The sequence below is a fragment of the Orbicella franksi genome, chromosome 12 (genome assembly GCF_964199315.1).
Source record: "Orbicella franksi chromosome 12, jaOrbFran1.1, whole genome shotgun sequence".
Classification (NCBI taxonomy): domain Eukaryota; kingdom Metazoa; phylum Cnidaria; class Anthozoa; order Scleractinia; family Merulinidae; genus Orbicella; species Orbicella franksi.
Window position 1 is genome coordinate 2,188,929 of NC_138156.1, and position 20,387 is coordinate 2,209,315.

Consider the following 20,387-nt stretch of genomic DNA (forward strand, 5'->3'; position numbering starts at 1 on the left):
ACTGCTCCATCCTTAATAAATGAGTCACAAAGTTTGGCAATTTTTTGTCTGGCTGAGGCTGCTCTCTTGAGGTACAACTGCCCTGATCAAAATAAAAAGAATCCAGATGGTTGTAACATAACTGAATACTTTAAAGAAAAGTCAGGAAATATGAAACAATATTGGTGGCCCCTACCTCTCTCAACCAGCACTCTCTTGCATTCTTGAAAGTCCTGTAATGAAAAGAAACATACTCACTTTCAGTGTAACAATTATAACAAATTCTTACAATATTTTCTTATCATGGCACATGACTTTGACCAAATTTGTAGGATTTTTTACTAAGAACCTCTATCAAGTAAACTATGAATGATTATATTTCTTGCTAAATAATAAAACCCCAAAACTTGTTCTTTGCACAAGATGATAGTAAGTCTACATTCTACTACACCACCAACATTCCAGAATGATATAAATACATGTATATTGCTAAAAGATAACAAGTTTGATATGCATGCAGCTTAAACAGTTACGACATACTGGGTTATCCAGAGAGGCAAGTGTTATAAATCTGAGAAACAGTTCACAACCAGATGATATTGAAGTAACAGAACCTTCTGTTCTGGTTAACACTTCAATCACTTCTTTCAGATTCTCCCTCAGCTCAGACAATGTTTCAGCTATAAATATAAATGAAAAAATAAATAATCTAGTGAAGAGTATTATCTGCCCTTTCAACAACAAGGACCTGACATTGATACCTTTTGCTATAAGCATGGCATCTATTATGATCACTCTGCTTGAGCAAACACCAGCCATTACTAGAAATAAGGTAACTAGATATAAGAAATACGCTATGACCATAACATCTGCCATGAGATGATGAAGGGTACGAGAGTTAATCCCCCTGTAGGCCTTTTTCCAACAGTTATCCCTCCATAAAGTCAGTTTTAGACATGGTACCTAATTCTTCCATGAATAATGTTACCAGCCATGTGGCGTAGATGTTTTCATAGAGGATAAAAATGGGTGTAAAGCCGCTTAGACTGTTCATCTGAGCAAATTCATGCCACAGGATTGGCTATTTCAGACCTTCCTGGGATTTCCGAAACCACAAAATTTAATGATCTTAAAAATAACTTCCTAGGGAGGGATTTTCTTGTGAATAAAGATTATATGGAGGATTACTCTCTTGGTTCTCTTACCATACTGATACAGAATTTGCCAGTGCAGGTTAAAGGGTAAAATATTTTCCATCTCCTCGCTAGTGAGAATATTGATGACAACATTACCTTCTTTTTCGTGATTGTTTGTGCAAACAGTCAGTTGGTCTACATATAAAGCTTAATAAAAAGAACATTACATGCCCAGGGGGGGGGGGTACTTTAGGAATTTCTGGGTGGGCATGTGCTGCTGGGACCCTGGAACCCTTAGCCTATACTAGAACTAGTTCAGCTAAATTTTGCTACCTTACACTAGAGTAACCAGTATTAAAACCACCGATTTCCGTCTGAATCCCGATTTTTGACAGTTACTAATATCCAGTAGTGTATTATGATAGTCATCTATCAATGATGTTGAGGCTGAGTTACAAAAATTTAAACTTGCCGATTTCATTGTTTTATATTTTTGAGGGGCAATTCCTGGTTTCCATAGTTTAGATCAAATCTTCAACCAACTGGTCAGTTTCGTAAAAAATGATACCCTATTCTAGACCCAAACGCTCTGATTCATATACTTTCTGTGTGCCCTGATCTGCTGGTCACGAGTGCTGTTTTCTTTTTAGAACAACAAGCTTACCCGCATTTTGATTCATGAATTCCAGCAGCGTTTGTATAGCGGCTACAGCCGTCGACATGCCCGGATCGTCATCCATGCACTTTTTAAAGAACGCTACAGCCTCTGAGAATACAAAACAAATGAATACTGAGTAACACTAACTCATTTGACTGCAAACAATCCTCAGCCAGCTGACCTTCGTTCTCCATCTTGTTTCGTTTTCTTTAGGAGGTATACCGCTGGATAGCTCGATGGCTCACTACAATTTCCCTCCCCCTGGATGGGCTCCCTTGGGATCATGTTGTCACGCATTGACGTTGTCTTTCACATGCTACCCATGATAGCTTGGGCGTAGAGATTCTTTTTTGACCGTATTCCTGTTAGGAGGGAGAAAAAATAAGGAAATTTTTTCATGCGGCCCACCTGAGTTCATGAAACGGCGGGTTTCGTGGATTATTGCGGCAATACCTGCTCGTGGTAGTACGAGAGGACTGAGCTGAGGATAAGGCGCTTTTACGATACATTTTGGTACTGATTTTACTGACTTACATTACTAGTGACTTACAGAGTATGATGGAGAGGGAGTCGTCTTCGCTTCTTTATTTTTAAGCTCTCGTACGCGATCACTTAAACTAGTGTCTACTTCGTATAACACACAGACTAGGACTATATACCAATTCCTAAGGAGCCACGAAATCAATTGCAAAATCGCATGGTTGGAGTCTGGTGGGAAAGTGAAGACAATGAACATTGTAGCTCCAGTTTTGTTTGCTTTCGTACTCCTTTCTTTCTTCTTCCACCTTCATTCCTTTTTTAGCTCTCTACTGAATTTGTTCCTTTCTCCTTTCCTATCATCGTCCTTATCAGTTTCTTTTCTCCTAGCCTTTATGCTTTCTTCCTCTTCCTTCTCGCTTTATTCCATCTACCGTTCTTCTCTCTCCACTACCTTTTTCCCTGTTTCCTTTCTTTCTTCAATCTTTTCTTTCTACTTCCTCTTCTTCTTGCCTTGTGATGACAGCAGATTTGTCCGTGTGACATCATTATCCGGCTTGTCGCGTCAAGAGACTTCTTCGTTGTAACTGATCGTCTGTTGAAGGTCAGGTCAGTGTTATTTGCATATATCTAATACATTTGGATTGAATAGTTGAGCTGTGTACACGAACTTGTGAAAACCTATCACTGCTTTCCAAGGACGGCGGGGGAGCTGAGAATCATTATTTTGAGTTGTCAGAGCAAAAGGGTTTTAAAATGTCGGCTGCGAAAGAAGATCCTACAGAGTTGGGAATAGAGAGGCCAAAATCGAGGAAATCGCACGAATTTGACGATATTTTGGACATGGTTGGAGGCTTTGGTCGTTATACATTCGCCCTGTATGCATTCATGTGTGTCATGTCCCTACCGATCGGCTTACAGCAACTCGTTCAAGTTTTCTACGGCGCCACTCCGAAGTATTCGTGCGTTTCCTTTTCATCTCCCAACAACGCCACTTGTTCAGAAACTACAAACTGCTGTCCCAACTGCGTCAAGTACGAATTCCAAGCTGGGATGACGAGCGCTGTAACCGAAGTAAGGATGATACTATAAAACATTGTCTTTCAATTTCCATACTGATCACAGAAACAATGGATTTTAATGAATACTAGATTTCAATTCTTCTTTAATATATGCTCGATGTTGGTTTAGTATAATAACCTGAAAGTTAAGACTCTTTGAAAGTTGTAAACTCGATATCAGACCACATTTCTAGGATACCGCAAGGATTTGTGACTAATTATTATCGAGGGTGCAGATCGAGTTACCATTTCCCGTTTCAGCTGTGGTTCAGTTGAGGTCCCCTGTTTTGTAAGTCAAATGAGTCTGTGAGTAGAGAGTCGATGAGTCATAGTTCAAACTGCACACCGGTTAACCAGAATAGCGTTTCGTTCAGCCATTCGTTCCGATTTAGGATAAATAGCAGTTTAGGCTACCGTTCAGCCTGAATAACGCTCAGGTTAGCTTGTTAATGGTAATGCTTTTCCGGCGTATACTTGAAAGAGCTATCGATTCACGCGTGACTGATGACTCATTTGACTTATTGAGGTCTATTGATGTTTGCTTTACGTGAACTAAATGCGAGGCGGTTTGGGATCAGTGCAAAGTGGTCTGGTCCATGTAGCGAATTCGGGGGTCCGTCCGAAGGGGTAGTTGTTTGGACGGTTGCTATGGAAACCACTTCCTCAGCTAGGCCCTTTGCATCAAGGCACAGTAATGAAAAGTCAGTGGGGTAAGAAGTAAGGTGTAGTAAAGGAGGAAGGAGGTGAGGAGACAGAGGAAGGCGTAGAGAACGAACGCAGCGATCTAGCAACAAGTCCTAAGCAACCTGGACGCTGGTCCGCCAATCATTAACAACTTCTTTCAACGAACTTGAGGCCGTTAAATGCTTTAGAAACTTTTCAGTTCTTAAGTCGTGTGACACAAATTTTCATTTCATGCAGGAAGATAGTTTTGAGATGCGTCGTATCAGGATCTTAGATCATTCGTTCTGTGGCAAACAGCGTTTCCTTATGGATTCATTGCCTTGTTGCGTTTGCTGTCACGTAGGTTACCTCTCGTCTCTCACCGAGTAGAAAGAGAAGGGAATCTCTGTCTCGTAGGGTACTGTCACGCGAGGACTGTATATGAGATTAATCTTACTAAGGTTACTTTTCAATTGATAGTAGGGAATTCCTGCGTAACCTAACTTCCCAACTTCCTCTATATTGCAGAGTCAAAAACCACAAACAGTCATTTTTCGTTGGCTTTGCAAGCATATGCATGTAGCCAAATATCTACAATATTAGGAGATAAAAGAAGTTTGGAAGAAGCAAGATTTTGAACACTTTTGAAAGTGAAATACCAACTAACCCCTGCCCCGCCAAAAAAAACATCGCTCCTTTGACAGTCACACAAGAACAGAAAAACTTTTGAGCACCTCTCCTTGCCCAGTGGACACACTGGGTAGTGATTTCGTCCACCCAACCTGGCCCCTTTTACGTTTGAGATGCCATTTAGTAAAGACTTAGTTATCCCGTCAGTCACGACCCGAGTATCTTTCCATCAACTCATATAATTGTATTCTTTTCTACCTGTTACTCATCCTAGTGGGATCTGATATGCAGCAGGAAACCTTTGAAGGCCATGACGCAGTCTATTTACATGGCGGGTCTGTTGGTGGGTTCAGTGGCCATTAGTACTCTGTCAGATCACTTTGGTCGAAAGATCAGTGTTTTCCTCAGTATATTTTTCATGGTGAGTAACAACTTCCACACCGAGGCATGCACTTGCCTCAGTCATTGGTACACGCCGGTTTTGCTGGTTTTAGTCACCATAAACACCCGTGATACCCAGGAATAGAATTTTTTTTTTTTAGAATTAACCATGGAAATTGCATCAGTCATATTTTTTTTCTGGCTACTGAGTAGTACGTTCACTTTTGTTTTTCCATTGTTTGTTTGTTTTTATGCGTTTTTTAGGCACTGACTAGCTGATCAAGGAAAACTTAGTATATTTTGTATTTCGACCAGTTTTGAGATTGCATACACCATTTTAACTCTTAACCATAGCTAACGAGCACGCAATGAGCTCAGGGATAGATAGGAATGAAAGCCTCCGATGCTCAACATCGATCGTAGGTTATCAGATGTTTTAGGTCTCTTCTTGTTATGCTCGTTATGAGAGTTGATAGACCCTCTAAACAGTTGCTGAATGTCATATTTGGGTGCTGTCTATTAGTGGAGAGAGCTTAATAATCGAAGTGGAGTGCACTTAAGTGAAACCAGGCTAATTAGGGGCGAGGGGAGCTGGTAAGAGAATGAGGCTTCATGTCAGTTCAGGCTAGCCTTGCTGCTGTTTTCTTGCGCTCGAGCTTCGTTGTTCTGGAAAAGGGTTTCTGCGGGTACTCTGGTTGCAGCGCATGCATGGTTAGCACGGATTGAATCTTATTTGTAGTTTCACTCTAGCAGTGTTAAAGAACTACTAAATCCCGAAAGAATCTTTACTATCATGCACTGTGTTATTTTTCAGGCGGTTTGTGGAACAGTGTCGGCTGTATCGGATTGCCTTTCCTTGTTTTCGTTGTTCCGTTTCGGAGCTGGTATGGCCACAGCGGGCTGTCTTCTCGTTCGATTTGTCTATTGCATGGAGATCATTCACATCAACTCGCGGACTGCCGCAGGAATAGTTAATAACATCTTTGTTAGTATTGGTTTTTCGACCCTGTCTCTACTGGGTTATTTCATACGTGATTGGAGATATCTAATGCTGGCTGTGTCTATACCTGGTGCGCCATTGCTGCTCTGTTGGTGGTAAGTACTTTTTCTTTCCTTGATTGGATAATGCTCCTTGCCTGGAGATTATTTTGGATGCTTTTCCTTTTCAGTAAACCCTATCCTCATTCTATTAAACAATTAGATTATGAGCTCGAGATTTCTTTCGCGAGATAGTTAATAATCTAATCGTTTTAGTATAAATCTATTGGTCGTTCAAAACTTTATCTAAATCCTCCTCACAGACACGTTGAAAACGCAAAGAAGCGGCCCTTATATTCATAACAAGCGCACACTGCTAGGCTACTCATTATATACAACAGAATAGATAGTGAGTAGCGCAGCCAATCAGCGAACAGCATTCGTGATAGAACGCTAGTAGATTTATGCTAAAAATGGTTAGTTGCCAAGGCAATAACAGAAGTGGCCTGTTCCTACTCTTATAACCTTCTCGCTGAACCTGCTGCTGACAGATCTTTTTCGCGATTCTTATCAATAAACAGTACACAAGGACTCTGAAAAATAAGGCCTGATCGACAAAAATTCTATATTTTCGGTATTTCGACGATTAAAATATTAGATAAACTACGGATCGGAGTATTCGTCCAGAGTATAAAAGCTAGGTCAAAATGAATTTGAAGACAAGCAATTGACGTTACTAGTGGTACTAGATGTTTCACTTGAAATCCCTATTCTATTTTCCCAAGAACTCGCTTGTCGTTCAGTGTTCAAATCATAGCACACGCAACTAGGAAGTCTTGACGTGATCAACAAAAGACTAACAATGTTAAAACTCTAACAAAAGAATATGCTGAATTTCTTCTTTAAAGCAAGTGTATATTTTGTTTGAAGCTTAATACCTGAGTCTCCTCGCTGGTTGATTGCTAAAGATCGTCTGGACGAGGCTCACGAGCTGCTTATGAAATATGCCCGGAGAAATCGGGTTACTATTGAATCCACTCAGCTGAAACACGCAATACAGGAATTCAAAAAGGAAGAAGTTCGAAATCGCAAAGAAAACAGGAAAACTTATGGTATTCTGGACATGGTGAGAACTTCGAAGCTCAGGAAAAGAACTATAATCTGCGGATTTAACTGGTAAGTTGGTGCTTTGTAATTAATACAACAAATTGTTGCATGAGAAACGGTGAGTTACTGAAGTCCCGTCCACGTTTTCGAAACGATGCGTCTTCCATGATGCGTTTTGCGCCGAAAACGCATCAGAAGTTTGGATCAACGTCAGCAGCTGGCCATGGGTAAAACATCCTAGCACCCCGCATTTGAGCACGCGACGCGACGTCGGCGTTTTCGAACGTAACGCTGCCAGTCAACACCATTACGATAAAACTCTACTCTGGATAGCGCGCGTTTTTAATGCGTTTTCGATGAAAATGATATGCGTTTTCTATCGTATTAGTGTGGACAATAGACAAAAACGTACGTCAAAAACATGCGTTTTCACAGGAAAATGCATTAACGTGGACAGAATTTCTGGTACTCGTGATAAAATAATTGTAATTGATAACCTTTCCAAGTCTCGACTGTTTTTATTGTAGGTTCGTGAACGCCTTAGTTTACTTTGGAATTAATTTGAACGTTGGGAATTTGGCGGGAGACATGTACCTGAACTTCTTCATCCTGTGTATTGTAGAAATTCCGGGGGCTTTGCTTCTCTGGTTTTTCATGTCAAGGTATTTTTAAAATTATCAATCTTTCATTGAATTATTGCTTTGGTTATGTTACTGTGTTCAACGGTTAATAGTCACTGGTAAACTCTGAAATACAGAGAAAGGGTTTCTGTCAATGCATCATAAGGAGGGAATCACTTTCAACTTCATTGTCAGTTGTGATTTGCGTGTGTATCGTGTTTTCATGTCTGTAAACAAGAGGTGACGACATCTTCTGAAACCCCTGAATCACCTGTTAATGATTTTGACGTTTCACGACTTTTTTTCGTCATAAATAAACTTAAGCACGTTAATTCCCCGTATGATACGCGCCTGCAGGGAATTTTTATCATCTTGGACTGGATATTTGTTTTGATGAATACAACCGTGACTACCATAATTCCCTGTGGGTGCGTCTCATACAGGGAATAGACCAATTTCGATATATTCAAATTCAGCCTAAAACAATAGACTTCAGCACGAGGCTCCGGGGAATAACTACAGAGTTTGTGGGGTTTATTACCCGGCGCCTCGTGCTGAGGTCTATTGTTTTAGGCTGAATTTTAATATATCGAAATTGGTCTATTAACCATTGATTATAGTTTCCAGTTCCTCTGCAATATCTCTACAGGCTCCCCACAGGGGCTCTGTCCCAGTTTTGGTTTATACCGATAGCTTGTGATAGCCCATTGAGTCAACCAATATTTACGGTCTATTAAATTAGCCGACTATAACAGCCTCCCGGGTAGTAATACAATGTTAAGTTAACGATAGTTTTGTATGGGAATTGGTTGAAATATTGTGTTCTCTTTTAAGATTTGGCCGTCGTATCCCGTACGCTACCTTCATGATCACTGGAGGTGTCGCAGAAATGTTGGCGCTGGCTGTTCCTTCTGATGATGGTCAGTAATCCAAAAATACGTATCCTTATCAAGATATCCTTATCCAACACTCAGGAACTCGCGGAACGCGTTATGCAGGCTAACTTTGTGCTTGCAAACAACAATCTTACCAACTACACACATTATCACAATGCGTCAAGCAGCTGAGTGACACAAGGTTAAGGAAAATGGTTAATTATTCTTACGTCTGCCCAAGATAGTGTTTTGATTTAAAACCAGATTTCAGAAATAACATCGAAACAAACAATATTCAGAGCCTGTTGATGCAAATTCCCTTAGTCTGGAGTGAAGGTGAGAACGATTGTCTCAGTTTAATAGAGCGGTTTTCAGTGTAGTGTCCAATCACACAGACATCCCAATGAACCAATTCAAAATCGAAGTAACTACGTGTAGCTGGCGCAAAGCGCGGGAAAAGGACTTTTCGTTTCAATTCTGATTAGACGACAACGTGGTGAAAGTTAATTTTAAACCCGTGAAGCCTAGTAATGCAAAACCAAACCAAATGTGAATGAGATTCGTTCTACGCAAGATACAAGAATCTAAGCAATCCCCTTTTGTTCCTCGCAGAGTATCAGGTCATAATCACGATCCTAGCTGTTGTTGGTAAAGCTTGCATCTTGGCGACCTTCCTGGGGATTTACGTGTTCACTGTGGAACTTTATCCTACAATAATCAGGTGAGTTATGGTACAGCAGTAAGGTGGAATCACCAGAACTAGACTAGGTTTAAAAAAGTCATGTTCCTAATTTGTATTTTGCCTAAGATTTAAATTCATTCAGAGTAAAAGGACAAGTTTCTTAAGCTGCGTCTCGACAAAGTTTAAACCCTCATAAACCGTTCTTTTCTCTGATTTTCACCCCGTAAAGGGCCAACGGGGAAGTGGGCAGATGTATTTTAAACTGAAACGGTTATATTGCTAGATGTCTGGATATTAGCCTCGTGTTTTTTGTGTGATCAACACGCAAAACCAGAACTTGGCCAATACCCAGCCATCTTGACCAAACGAGCTTGGTTTATTACCCAGATATGCTTATTTCTTGTTGTTGTTGCTGTTTTCTTGTTTTCGTTATAGGAACACAGGGATTGGTGTATGTTCTATGATGGCTCGTTTTGGCAGTATTGTAACACCATACATTGTCTTACTGGTCTGTATCATTAATTACTTATTTCTTTGATCTCAGTAGTCTGACAGGAAACGCTGAAGTTGTTTAGCATAGCATCAACAAAAGGCCTCCTGTTTGTATCTAAACTTGTCACCAACCTTCTCTCGCACTTTCTTCAGGACTGAGAACACCAAGTGTTTGTGTGTATCATTCTACCAATGTATTAAGTGTTTTTTCTATTTTATTTTATCCTAATTATGTTATTTTATAACACTATTTCCTCAGGCTGATCTTCCCAATATGAGCAAAACGCTTCCGCTGGTCATATTTGGCGTTTTCGGAATTGTCGCGGGCATCATGGCCCTCTGGCTTCCAGAGACGCGCTACAGCCCCATGGCCCAGACCGTTGAACAAGCAGAGGCCTGGAAAGAAGACTACAAAATCTACTGCTGTAAGCGTTACCATACTGCAAAGGAAGATGGGAGCGTTGGTTTGATGGACAGGGAAGATGGAGACGAGGCTGAGCCGAGTCCGATACTGAAAGAGGCGCCAGCCCATGAAAGTAAATATGACACTGTTGTTTAGGTCAGCATGTAGGAAATTCAACAGTGACAGGAGAAGTTTCCTTGCAATGGTCAACTGATTAGCTATTGTTTTAACAAGGAATCGCGTTCACTTCTTACTGGAATCTTAAAATTCAAAGTTCCCATGAACTTAATTTTAAACGCTGGAGTTATTCCAAATAAAAGTGACAGTGTTACTATTTTAACTCCAGTTGCTAACAGTGTATGAAGAAGAATATTGCCATTGACACTGAGGCATACCATTTATTACGGCCTCGTCAATTCAGTCGCATGCACGATTTCTTTTTCGTACCTTTTCATGGATTGAAGGGCCTGTACATGTTAAAATGGTCTCACTTATTTTTTTTTTTTTTATTCGAGCCTTATTCAAGAGCAATCTGATAAGTAGGTAACGTTGACTTAATCACAGTTTTACTTTTCTAACGGCTTTTTCAACAGTATCAGTTTCAATGTAAAAAAAAAAGTGATGGACATAACCTCTTGATTTCAAATATTTTGATCCCTCTTCTTAACGATTTGTAATGTCCTCCACTTGCATTACTCTACTACTGTAGGAATTATCTCAACACTGACGTGAGTGGTTGCCGAAGCAGTCAGTTTCTGTTTGCTGACACCCGATCAATGGTCCTCTGAGCCTAGCCTTAGTTTTTAGCTATCTTACAATATTTGACATCATGAATCTTCCAAAAAAAAAAGCGCGATTATAGAAAGGGAACGTAAAGCTGAAGATGCAGACGGCCACAAGAAGAGTCTTTGTATTTTATATTACTCTTCAGTTAATGATTGCAACTTTGATGTACGGAAAACTGCAATCTAGTCAGTCCCGGACTTCTGTCTTTGAATGTCTTACCTGACGCAAGAGATTTCCAAAATACAGCTTAAGTGTATATGAGTACTGATCTCAAGTATTCATTATGATGACTGCTAAAACAGGAAACTTTTAAGTCTACAACTGGCTTGACATTATTATCAAAGTTTGCATCTCATTCAAAATGATTTCTAAGCATATCTGACATTGTGAACTTATTAGGGCCATTTTTATGTTATTCCTTTTGAAGGTGTTTAACTAGAAGGTAAAATATAAGTATATCCAAGCTTAGCTGCTTTAGTTATGTGATATAACTGATGGTGCTTATTAAAAAAATTGGACTACTGGTCAATATTTTGTTTTTTTACTTGAGTGTCGAAAGTTGTTCGCATTTGCTGTAATAATGGGACGCATTTCAGCCCGGGCTGAAATATTGACTGGGTGCCAAATATGAAATTGCGTGGGAAGATCAGAGTTACCGGAGAATCAAAATGGCGTACAGGACACGAATTGTGAAAATGGGAGCATACAATATATGCTTCCCTGGTGATCTAGCCTCTTGTTTTGGCGATCAATTTTCAACCTTTTGAGATAGACTACTTCATTTTAAGACTAAAAGAGTAGCGGAGACCGCCTCACGCGCAGCGTGATTTTGACCAGCTTTGGGTAGATTTCCAGGAACTTGGGGGATATTTTCCAATCCCGGGGACTCTAAACTAAGTCATGATGACCTTGGATTTCAGTGAAATGAAAAGAAGAAAAATATTTGAACGCTCAGTTTCGAGCTTCCAGGTTGAAATATAGCCCCGCTTCATTTTAAGACTGAAAGAGTAGCGGAGACTGCCTTACGCGCATCCTGCTTTTGACCAACTTTGGCTCGATTTCCAGGAACTTGGGGGATAATTTCCAGTCCCGGGGACTCTAAACTAATTCGTAATGGCCTTGGTTTTCAGTAAAATGGACAGAGGAAAAATATTTCAATGCTCGGTTTTGAGCTTCTAGGCCGAAATATAGCCCCACTTCATTTTAAGACTGAAAAAGTAGCCAAGACCGCCTTACGCACAGCGTGATTTTGCCCAACTTTGGGTCGATTTCCAAGAACTTGGGGGATATTTTCCAGTCCCAGGGACGCTAAACTAACTTGTGATGGCCTTGGTTTTCAGTGAAATGGACAGAGGAAAAATATTTGAACGCTCGGTTTCAAGCTTCTAGGCCGAAATATAGCCCCACTTTATTTTAGGACTGAAAAAGTAGCCGATACTGCGTTACGCGCAGCTTAATTTTGACCAACTTTGGGTCGATTTCCAGGAACTTGCGGGATATTTTCCAGTCCCGAGGACTTTAAACTAACTCGCGATGGTCTTGGTTTTTCGTGAAATGGGCAGAGGAAAAATATTTGAACGCTCGGTTTCGAGCTTATAGGCCGAAGTATAGCCCCACTTAACTTTAGGAGTGAAAAAATGTAGCCAAGAGGGCTATACGCGCAGGACGAATTTCACCAACTTTGGATCGATTTCCAGGAACTTGCGGGATATTTTCCAGTCCCGGGGACTCTAAACTAACTGGTGATGGCCTTGGGTTTTAGTGAAATGAATAGAGGAAAAATATTTGAAGGCTCGGTTTCGAGCTTCTAGGCTGAAATATAGCTCCACTTCACTTTAAGACTGAGAAAAGGTAGCCAAGACCGCCTTACGCGCAGGGCTATTTTCACCAACTTTAGGTCGATTTCCAGGAACTTGCGGAATATTTTCCAGTCCCAGGAACTCTAAACTAACTGGTGATGGCCTGGGGTTTTAGTAAAATGGACAGAGGAAAAATATTTGAACGCTCGGTTTCGCGCTTTTAGGCCTAAATATAGCCCCACCTCACTTTAAGAGTGAGAAAAGGTAGCCGAGATGGCCTACGCCCATGGCGATTTTCACCAACTTTGGGTCGATTTCCAAAAGCTGGCGGGATATTTTCCAGTCCCGGGGACTCTAAATTAACTCGTGATGGCCTTGGTTTTTAGTGAAAGGGACAGAGGAAAAATATTTGGACGCTCGGTTTCGTGCTTCTAGGCCGAAATATAGCCCCACTTTATTTTAAGTCTGATAGAGTAGCCAAGACTGCCTTACGCACATCGTAATTTTGACCAACTTTGGCTCGATTTGCCGGAACTTGGAGGATATTTTACAGTTCCAGGGACTCTAAACTAACTTGTGATGGCCTTTGCTTTCAGTGAAATGGACAGAGGAAAAATATTTGAAAGCTCGGTTTCGAGCTTCTTGGCCGAAATAAACCCCACTTCATTTTAAGACTGATAGAGTAGCCAAGATCGCTTTACGCATATCGTGATTTTGACCAACTTTGGCTCGATTTGCCGGAACTTGAGGGATATTTTCCAGTCGCAAAGACTCTAAACTAACTGGTGATGGTCTTGGTTTTCAGTGAAATGGACAGAGGAAAAATATTTAAACACTCGGTTTCGAGCTTGTAGGCCGAAATATAGCCCCACTTTTTTAAAGTCTGATAGAGCAGCCGAGACCGCCTTACGCACATCGTGATTTTGACCAACTTTGGTCGATTTGCCGGAACTTGGGGGTATTTTATACAGTCCATGGGACTCTAAACTAACTCGTATTGGCCTTGGTTTTTAGTGAAATGGACAGAGGAAAAATATTTAAACGCTCGGTTTCGAGCTTCTAGGCCGAAATATAGTCCCACTTCATTTTAAGACTGATAGAGTAGCCGAGACCGCCTTACGCGCATCGTGATTTTGACCAACTTTGGCTCGATTTGCCGAAACTTTAGGGATGTTTTCCAGTCTCGGGGACTCTAAACTAAGTGGTGATTGCCTTGGTTTTCAGTGAAATGGACAGAGGAAAAATATTTGAACGCTCGGTTTCGAGCTTCTAGGCCGAAATATAGCCCCACTTCATTTCAAGACTGATAGAGTAGCCGACACCGCCTTACGCGCATTGTGATTTTGACCCACTTTGGCTCGATTTGCCAGAAGTTCGGATATATTTTCCACTCCCAGGGACTTTAAACTAACTAGTGATGGCCTTGGTTTTCAGTGAAATGGACAGAGGCAAAATATTTAAACGCTCGGTTTCGAGCTTCTAGGCCGAAATATAGCCTCACTTCATTTTAAGACTGATAGAGTAGCCTAGACCGCCTTACGCGCATCGTGATTTTGACCAACTTTGGCTCGATTTCCCGAAACTTGGGGGATATTTTCCAGTCCGAGGGATTTCAAACTAACTTCTAATGGCCTTGGTTTTCAGTGAAATGGAGAGGAAAAATATTTGAACGCTCAGTTTGGAGCTTGTAGGCCGAAATATAGCCCCACTTTATTTTAAGACTGATGGAGTAGCCGAGACCGCTTTGCGCGCATCGTGATTTTGACCAACAATGGCTCGATTTGTCGGAATTTTAGGGATATCTTCCAGTCCAAGGGACTCTAAACTAACTGGTGATGGCCTTGGTTTTTAGTGAAATGGACAAAGGAAAAATATTTAGACGCTCGGTTTCGAGCTTCTAGGCCGAAATATATTCTCACTTAATTTTAAGTCTAATAGAGTAGCCGAGACCGCATTACGCGCATCGTGATTATGACCAACTTTGGCTCGATTTGCAGTAACTTGGGGGATATTTTCCAGTCCCAGGGACTCTAAATTAACTGGTGATGGCCTTGGTTTTCAGTGAAATAGAAAGAGGAAAAATATTTGAACGCTCGGTTTTGAGCTTCTAGGCCGAATTATAGCCCCACTTCATTTTAAGAATGCTATAGTAGCCCAGACCACCCTACGCGCATCGTGATTTTGACCAACTTTGGCTCGATTTCCAGGAACTTGGGGGATAATTTCCAGTCCTAGGGGCTCTAATTTAACTCGTGATGGCCTTGGTTTTTAATGATATGGAGGAGGAAAAAATGATTGAATTCTCGGTTTTGAGCTTGTAGCCCGTAATATAAAACCACTTTATTTTAAGACTGAAAAAGTAGCCAAGACTACCTTACGCGTATCGTGATTTTGAACAACTTTAAGTCGATTTCCCGAAACCTGGGTGATATTTCCCAGTCCCGGGGACTCTAAACTAACTCGTGATAGCCTTGGTTTGCAGTGAAATGGACAGAGGAAAAATAATGGAACGTTCGGTTTCGAGCTTGTAGGGCGAAATATAGCCCCACTTTATTTTAGGACCGAAAGAGTAGCCGAGATTGCCTTACGCGCAGCGTGATTTTAACCAACTTTGGTTCCATTTCCAGTAACTTGGGGGATATTTTCCAGTCCCGGGCATTCTAAAATAACTTCTGATGGCCTTGGTTTTCGGTGAAATGGACCGAGGTAAAACGATCGCAAGCTCGGTTTCGAGTTTCTAGGCCGAAATATAGTCCAACTTCATTTTAAGACTCAAAGAGTAGCCGAGACCGCCGTACGCGCACAGTGATTTTGACCAATTTTGCGTGGATTTCCCAAAACTTGGGGGATATTTTTCAGTCCCGGGGATTCTCAACTAACTCGTGATGGCCTTGGTTTTCAGTGAAATGGAGGAGCAAAATAATTGAATGCTCGGTTTCGAGCTTCTAGGCCGACATATAGCCCCACTTCATTTTAACACTGAAAAAGTAGCCGAGACCGCCTCACGGGCAGCGTGATTGTGACCAATTTTGTATCGATTTTCAGGAGCTCTGAAGATATTTTCCAGTCCCGGCGACTTTAAAATAACTTCTGATGGCCTTGGTTTTCGGTGAAATGGAGAGAGGTAAATTGATTGTAAGCTCAGTTTCGAGCTTCTAGGCCGAAATATAGCCCCACATTATTTTAAGACTAAAAACGCAGCCAAGACTGCCTAACGCGCAGCGTGATTTTGACCAACTTTGGGTCCATTTCCAGCAACTTGGGAAATATTTTCCAGTCCCGGAGACTCCAAACAAACTCATGATGGCCTTGGTTTTCAGTGAAATGGACAGAGGTAAAACGATCACACGGTCGGTATCGAGCTTCTGGGCCGAAATATAGCCCCTTTTCATTTCAAGACTGAAAAACTAGCCGAGACCGCCTTACGTGCAGCGTGATTTTAACAATTTTTCGGTCGATTTCCAGCTACCTAGGAAATATTTTCCAGTCCCAAAGACTCAGAACTAACTTGTGATGGCCTTAGTTTTCTGTGAAAAGGACAGAGGTAAAACGATCGCAGGCTCAGTTTTGAGCTTCGAGGCCCAATATAGCCCCACTTTATTTCAAGACTAAAAAGTAGCCCAGACCGCCTTACGCGCAGCGTAATTTTGACCAGCTTTGAGTTGATTTCCAGCAACCTGGGGTATATTTTTCCATCCCAAGGACTCTAAAATAACTCGTGATGGCCTTGGTTTTCGGTGAAATGGACAGAGGTATAACGATCGCACGCTTAGTTTCGAGCTTCTAAGCCGAAATATAGTCCCACTTCATTTTAAGACTGAAAAAGCAGCCAAGACCGATTTAAGCGCAAAGTAATTTTGACCAACTTTGGGTCGATTTCCAGCAACTTGAGAGATACTTTCTAGTCCCAGGGACTCTTACCTAACTCGTGACGGGTTCGGTTTTCGGTGAAATCGACAGACGTAAAAGAATCTCATGCTCGGTTTCGAGCTTCTAGGCCGAAATATAGCCCACTTCATTTTAAGACTGAAAGAGTAGCCGAAACTGCCTAACGCACATGGTGATTTTGACCAACTTTGGCTCGATTTCCCGGAACTTCGGGGATATTTCCCAGTTCCAGGAACTCTAAACTAACTCCTGATGGCCTTGGTTAGCAGAGAAAGGGAAACAGGTAAAACGATCGCACGCTCGATTTCGAGCTTCTAGGCCGAAATAGAGCCCCACTTCATTTTAATACTAAAGGAGTAGCGGAGACCGCCTTGCGCGAAGTGATTTTGACAACCTTCCGCTCGATTTCCGGGAACTTGGGGGATATTTTCCAGTCCCGGAGACTCTAAACTAACTCCTGATGGCCTTGGTTTTCAGAGAAATGGAGACAGTTAAAACGATCGCACGCTCGGTTTCGAGCTTCTAGGCCGAAAGAGAGCCCCACTTCATTTTAACACTAAAAGAGTGGCGGAGAACACCTTACGCGCATCGTGATTTTGACAATCCTTGGCTTGATTTGCCGGAATTTGGAGGATATTTTTCAGTCGCGGGAACTCTAAACTAACTTCTAATGGCCTTGGTTTGCAGAGAAATCGACACAGGTAAAACGATCGCACGCTCGGTTTCGAGCTTCTAACCCGAAATAGAGCCCCACTTCATTTTAAGACTGAAAGAGTAGCCGAGACCCTCATACGCGCATCGTGATTTTGACCAACTTTGGCTCGATTTCCCGGAACTTGAGGAATATTTTCCAGTCTCGGGGTCTTTAAACTAACTCCTGATGGCCTTGGTTTGCAGAGTAATAGACACAGGTAAAACAATCGCACGCTCGGTTTCGAGCTTCTAGCCCGAAATAGAGCCCCACTTCATTTTAAGACTGAAAGAGCAGCCGAGACCCTCATACGCGCATCGTGATTTTGACCAACTTTGGCTCGATTTCCCGGAACTTGGGGACTATTGTCCAGTCCCGACGCCTCTAAATTAACTCGTGATGGCCTTGCTTTGCAGAGAAATGGACACATGGAAAACGATCGCACCCTCGGTTTTGAGCTTGTATGCCGAAATAGAGCCCCACTTCATTTTAAGACTGAAAGAGAAGCCGAGACCGCCTTACGCGCATCGTGATTTTGACCAATTTTGGCTCGATTTCACGGAACTTGGGGGAAATTTTCCAGTCGCCGGGACTCTAAACAAACTCCTGATGGCCTTGGTTTCCAGAGAAATGCAGACAGGTAAAACGATCGCACGCTCGGTTTCCAGCTTCTAGGCCGAAATAGAGCCCCACTTTATTTTAAGACTGAAAGAGTAGCCGAGACTGCCTTACGCGCATCATGATTTTGACCAATTTTGCCTCGATTTGCCGGAATTTGGGGGATATTTTCCAGTCCCGGGAACTCTAAACTAGCTCGTGATAGCCTTGGTTTGCAGAGAAATTGACACAGGTAAAACGATCGCACGCTCGGTTTCCGGCTTCTAGGCTGAAATAGACCCCCACTTCATTTTAAGACTGAAAGAGTAGCGGAGACCGCCTTACGCGCATCGTAATTCTGACCAATTTTTTCTCGATTTCCCGGAACTTGGGGGATATTTTCCAGTCCCGAGGACTCTAAACTAACTCCTGATGGCCTTGGTTTGCAGAGAAATTGACACAGGTAAAACGATCGCACGCTCGGTTTCAAACTTCCAGGCCGAAAAAAAAAACCCACTTCATTTTAAGACTGAAAGAGTAGGCGAGACCGCTTTACGCGCATCGTGATTTTGACCAACTTTGGCTCGATTTCTCGGAACTTGGGGGATATTTTCCAGTCCCGGGGAGTCTGAACTAACTCCTGATGGCGTTGGTTTGCAGAGAAATGGACAAGGTAAAACGATCGCACGCTCGGTTTCAAGCTTCTAGGCCGAAAAAGAGCCCCACTTCATTTTAAGACTGAAAGAGTAGGCGAGACCGCTTTACGCGCATCATAATTTTGACCAACTTTGGCTCGATTTCCCGGAAGTTGGGGGATATTTTCCAGTCCCGGGGACTCTAAACTAACTCCTGATGGCGTTGGTTTGCGGAGAAATGGACACAGGTAAAACGATCGCACGCTCGGTTTGGAGCTTCTAGGCCGAAAAGGGCCCCACTTCTTTTTAAGACTGAAAGAGTAGCAGAGACCGCCTTACGCGCATCGTGATTTTGACCAACTTTGGCTCGAATTGCCGAAACTTAGGGGATATTTTCCAGTCCCAGGGACTCTAAACTAACTCGTGATGGCCTTGGTTTTCAGTGAAATGAACAGAGGAAAAATATTTGAACGCTCAGTTTCGAGCTTCTAGGCCGAAAAATAGCCCCACTTTATTTTAAGACTGAATAGAGTAGCCCAGAGCGCCTTACGCGCATTGTGATTTTGACCAACTTTGGCTCGATTTCCCGGAACTTGGGGGATGTTTTTCCGTCTTGGGGACTCTTAACTAACTCGTGATGGCCTTGGTTTTCAGTCAAATGGACAGAGCAAAAATATTTGAACGCTCGGTTTTGAGCTTCTAGGCCGAAATATAGCCCCACTTCATTTTAAGACTGATAGAAGCGAGACCGCCTTACGGGCATCGTGATTTTGATCAATTTTGGCTCGATTTCCCGGAACTTGGGGGATATTTTCCAGTCCCGCGGACTCTAAACTAATTCGTGATGGCGCTGTTTTTCAGTGAAATGGACAGAGGAAAAATATTTGACCGCTTGGTTTCGAACTTTTAGGCCGAAATATAGCCCCACTTTATTTTAAGACTGATAGAGTAGCCGAGACCGCCTTACGCGCATTGTGATTTTGACCAACTTTGGCTCAATTTCCCGGAGCTTTGGGGATATTTTCCAGTGCCAGGACTCTAAACTAAGTGGTGATTGCCTTGGTTTTCAGTGAAATGGATAGAAAATAAATATTTGAACGCTCGGTTTCGAGCTTCTAGGCCGAAATATAAGCCCACTTATTTAAGACTGATGGAGTAGCCGAGACTGCCTTACGGGCATCGTAATTTTGACCAATTTTGGCTCGATTTCCCGGAGCTTGGGGGCTATTTCCGAGTCTTAGTTACTCTAAACTAACTCCTGATGGCCTTGGTTTGCAGCAAAATGGACACAGGTAAAACAACCGCACGCTCGCTTTGGAGCTAATTTCTAGCCTCAAAATAGCCCTACTTCATTTTAAGATTGAGAAAAGGTAGCGGAGACCGCCTTACCCCCATCCTGATTTTGACCAACTTTGGCTCTATTTCCCGGAACTTGGGGGAGATTTTCCAGTCCCAGTGACTCTAAACTAACTCGTGATGGCCTTGGTTTTTAGTGAAGTGGACAGAGGAGAAATATTTAAACGCTCGGTTTCGAGCTTATAGGCCGACATATAGCCCCACTTTATTTTAAGACTGATAGAGTAGCCGAGACCGCCTTACGCGCATTGTGATTTTGACCAACTTTGGCTCCATTTCCCGGAACTTGGGGGATACTTCTTAGCCCCGGGTACTCTAAACTAACTCCTGATAGCCTTGATTTGCAGAGAAATGGACACAGGTAAAACAATCGCACGCTCGGTTTGGAGCTAATTTCTAGCCCCAAAATAGCTCCACTTCATTTTAAGACTGAAAAAAGGTAGCCGAGACCGCCTTACGCGCATCGTGATTTTGACCAACTTTGGCTCGATTT

The 20,387-nt window shown here is 42.2% G+C and overlaps 2 protein-coding genes across 4 annotated transcripts in view; one reads left to right on the plus strand and one right to left on the minus strand.

Moving 5' to 3' along the window:
• Window positions 1-1,976, minus strand: part of LOC145464365 (translation initiation factor eIF2B subunit alpha-like) — an 8,600-nt gene extending 6,624 nt beyond the window's left edge. For 2 of the 3 annotated variants that reach the window (XM_081448226.1, XM_081448224.1), the window contains exons 1-3: window positions 520-1,707; window positions 176-212; window positions 3-82 (exon numbers count right to left, since the gene is read on the minus strand). In XM_081448226.1, coding sequence (XP_081304352.1) covers window positions 3-82; window positions 176-212; window positions 520-855 — 453 coding nt within the window. In that variant the 5' untranslated portion in view covers window positions 856-1,707. Of the gene's footprint in view, window positions 1-2; window positions 83-175; window positions 213-519; window positions 1,708-1,779; window positions 1,882-1,954 lie in introns of those variants that run through there. The other variant, XM_081448225.1, reaches the window with a different exon arrangement.
• On the plus strand, window positions 1,853-11,746 carry LOC145464363 (organic cation transporter protein-like). The gene is made up of 9 exons (XM_081448223.1): window positions 1,853-3,324; window positions 4,879-5,025; window positions 5,800-6,080; window positions 6,894-7,139; window positions 7,598-7,732; window positions 8,525-8,610; window positions 9,178-9,286; window positions 9,683-9,755; window positions 9,999-11,746. The coding sequence occupies exons 1-9, from the start codon at window positions 3,007-3,009 to the stop codon at window positions 10,296-10,298; spliced, it is 1,695 nt and encodes a 564-aa protein (XP_081304349.1). The 5' UTR covers window positions 1,853-3,006; the 3' UTR covers window positions 10,299-11,746.
• Window positions 11,747-20,387: the final 8,641 nt, after the last annotated feature.

Coding starts and splice junctions, on each gene's coding strand:
- LOC145464363 (XM_081448223.1), top strand. CDS start 3,007: ATGTCGGCTGCGAAAGAAGATCCTACAGAGTTGGGAATAGAGAGGCCA. Junction 9,287..9,682: donor CTTTATCCTACAATAATCAG/GTGAGTTATGGT, acceptor TTTTCGTTATAG/GAACACAGGGATTGGTGTAT. Junction 9,756..9,998: donor CACCATACATTGTCTTACTG/GTCTGTATCATT, acceptor CTATTTCCTCAG/GCTGATCTTCCCAATATGAG.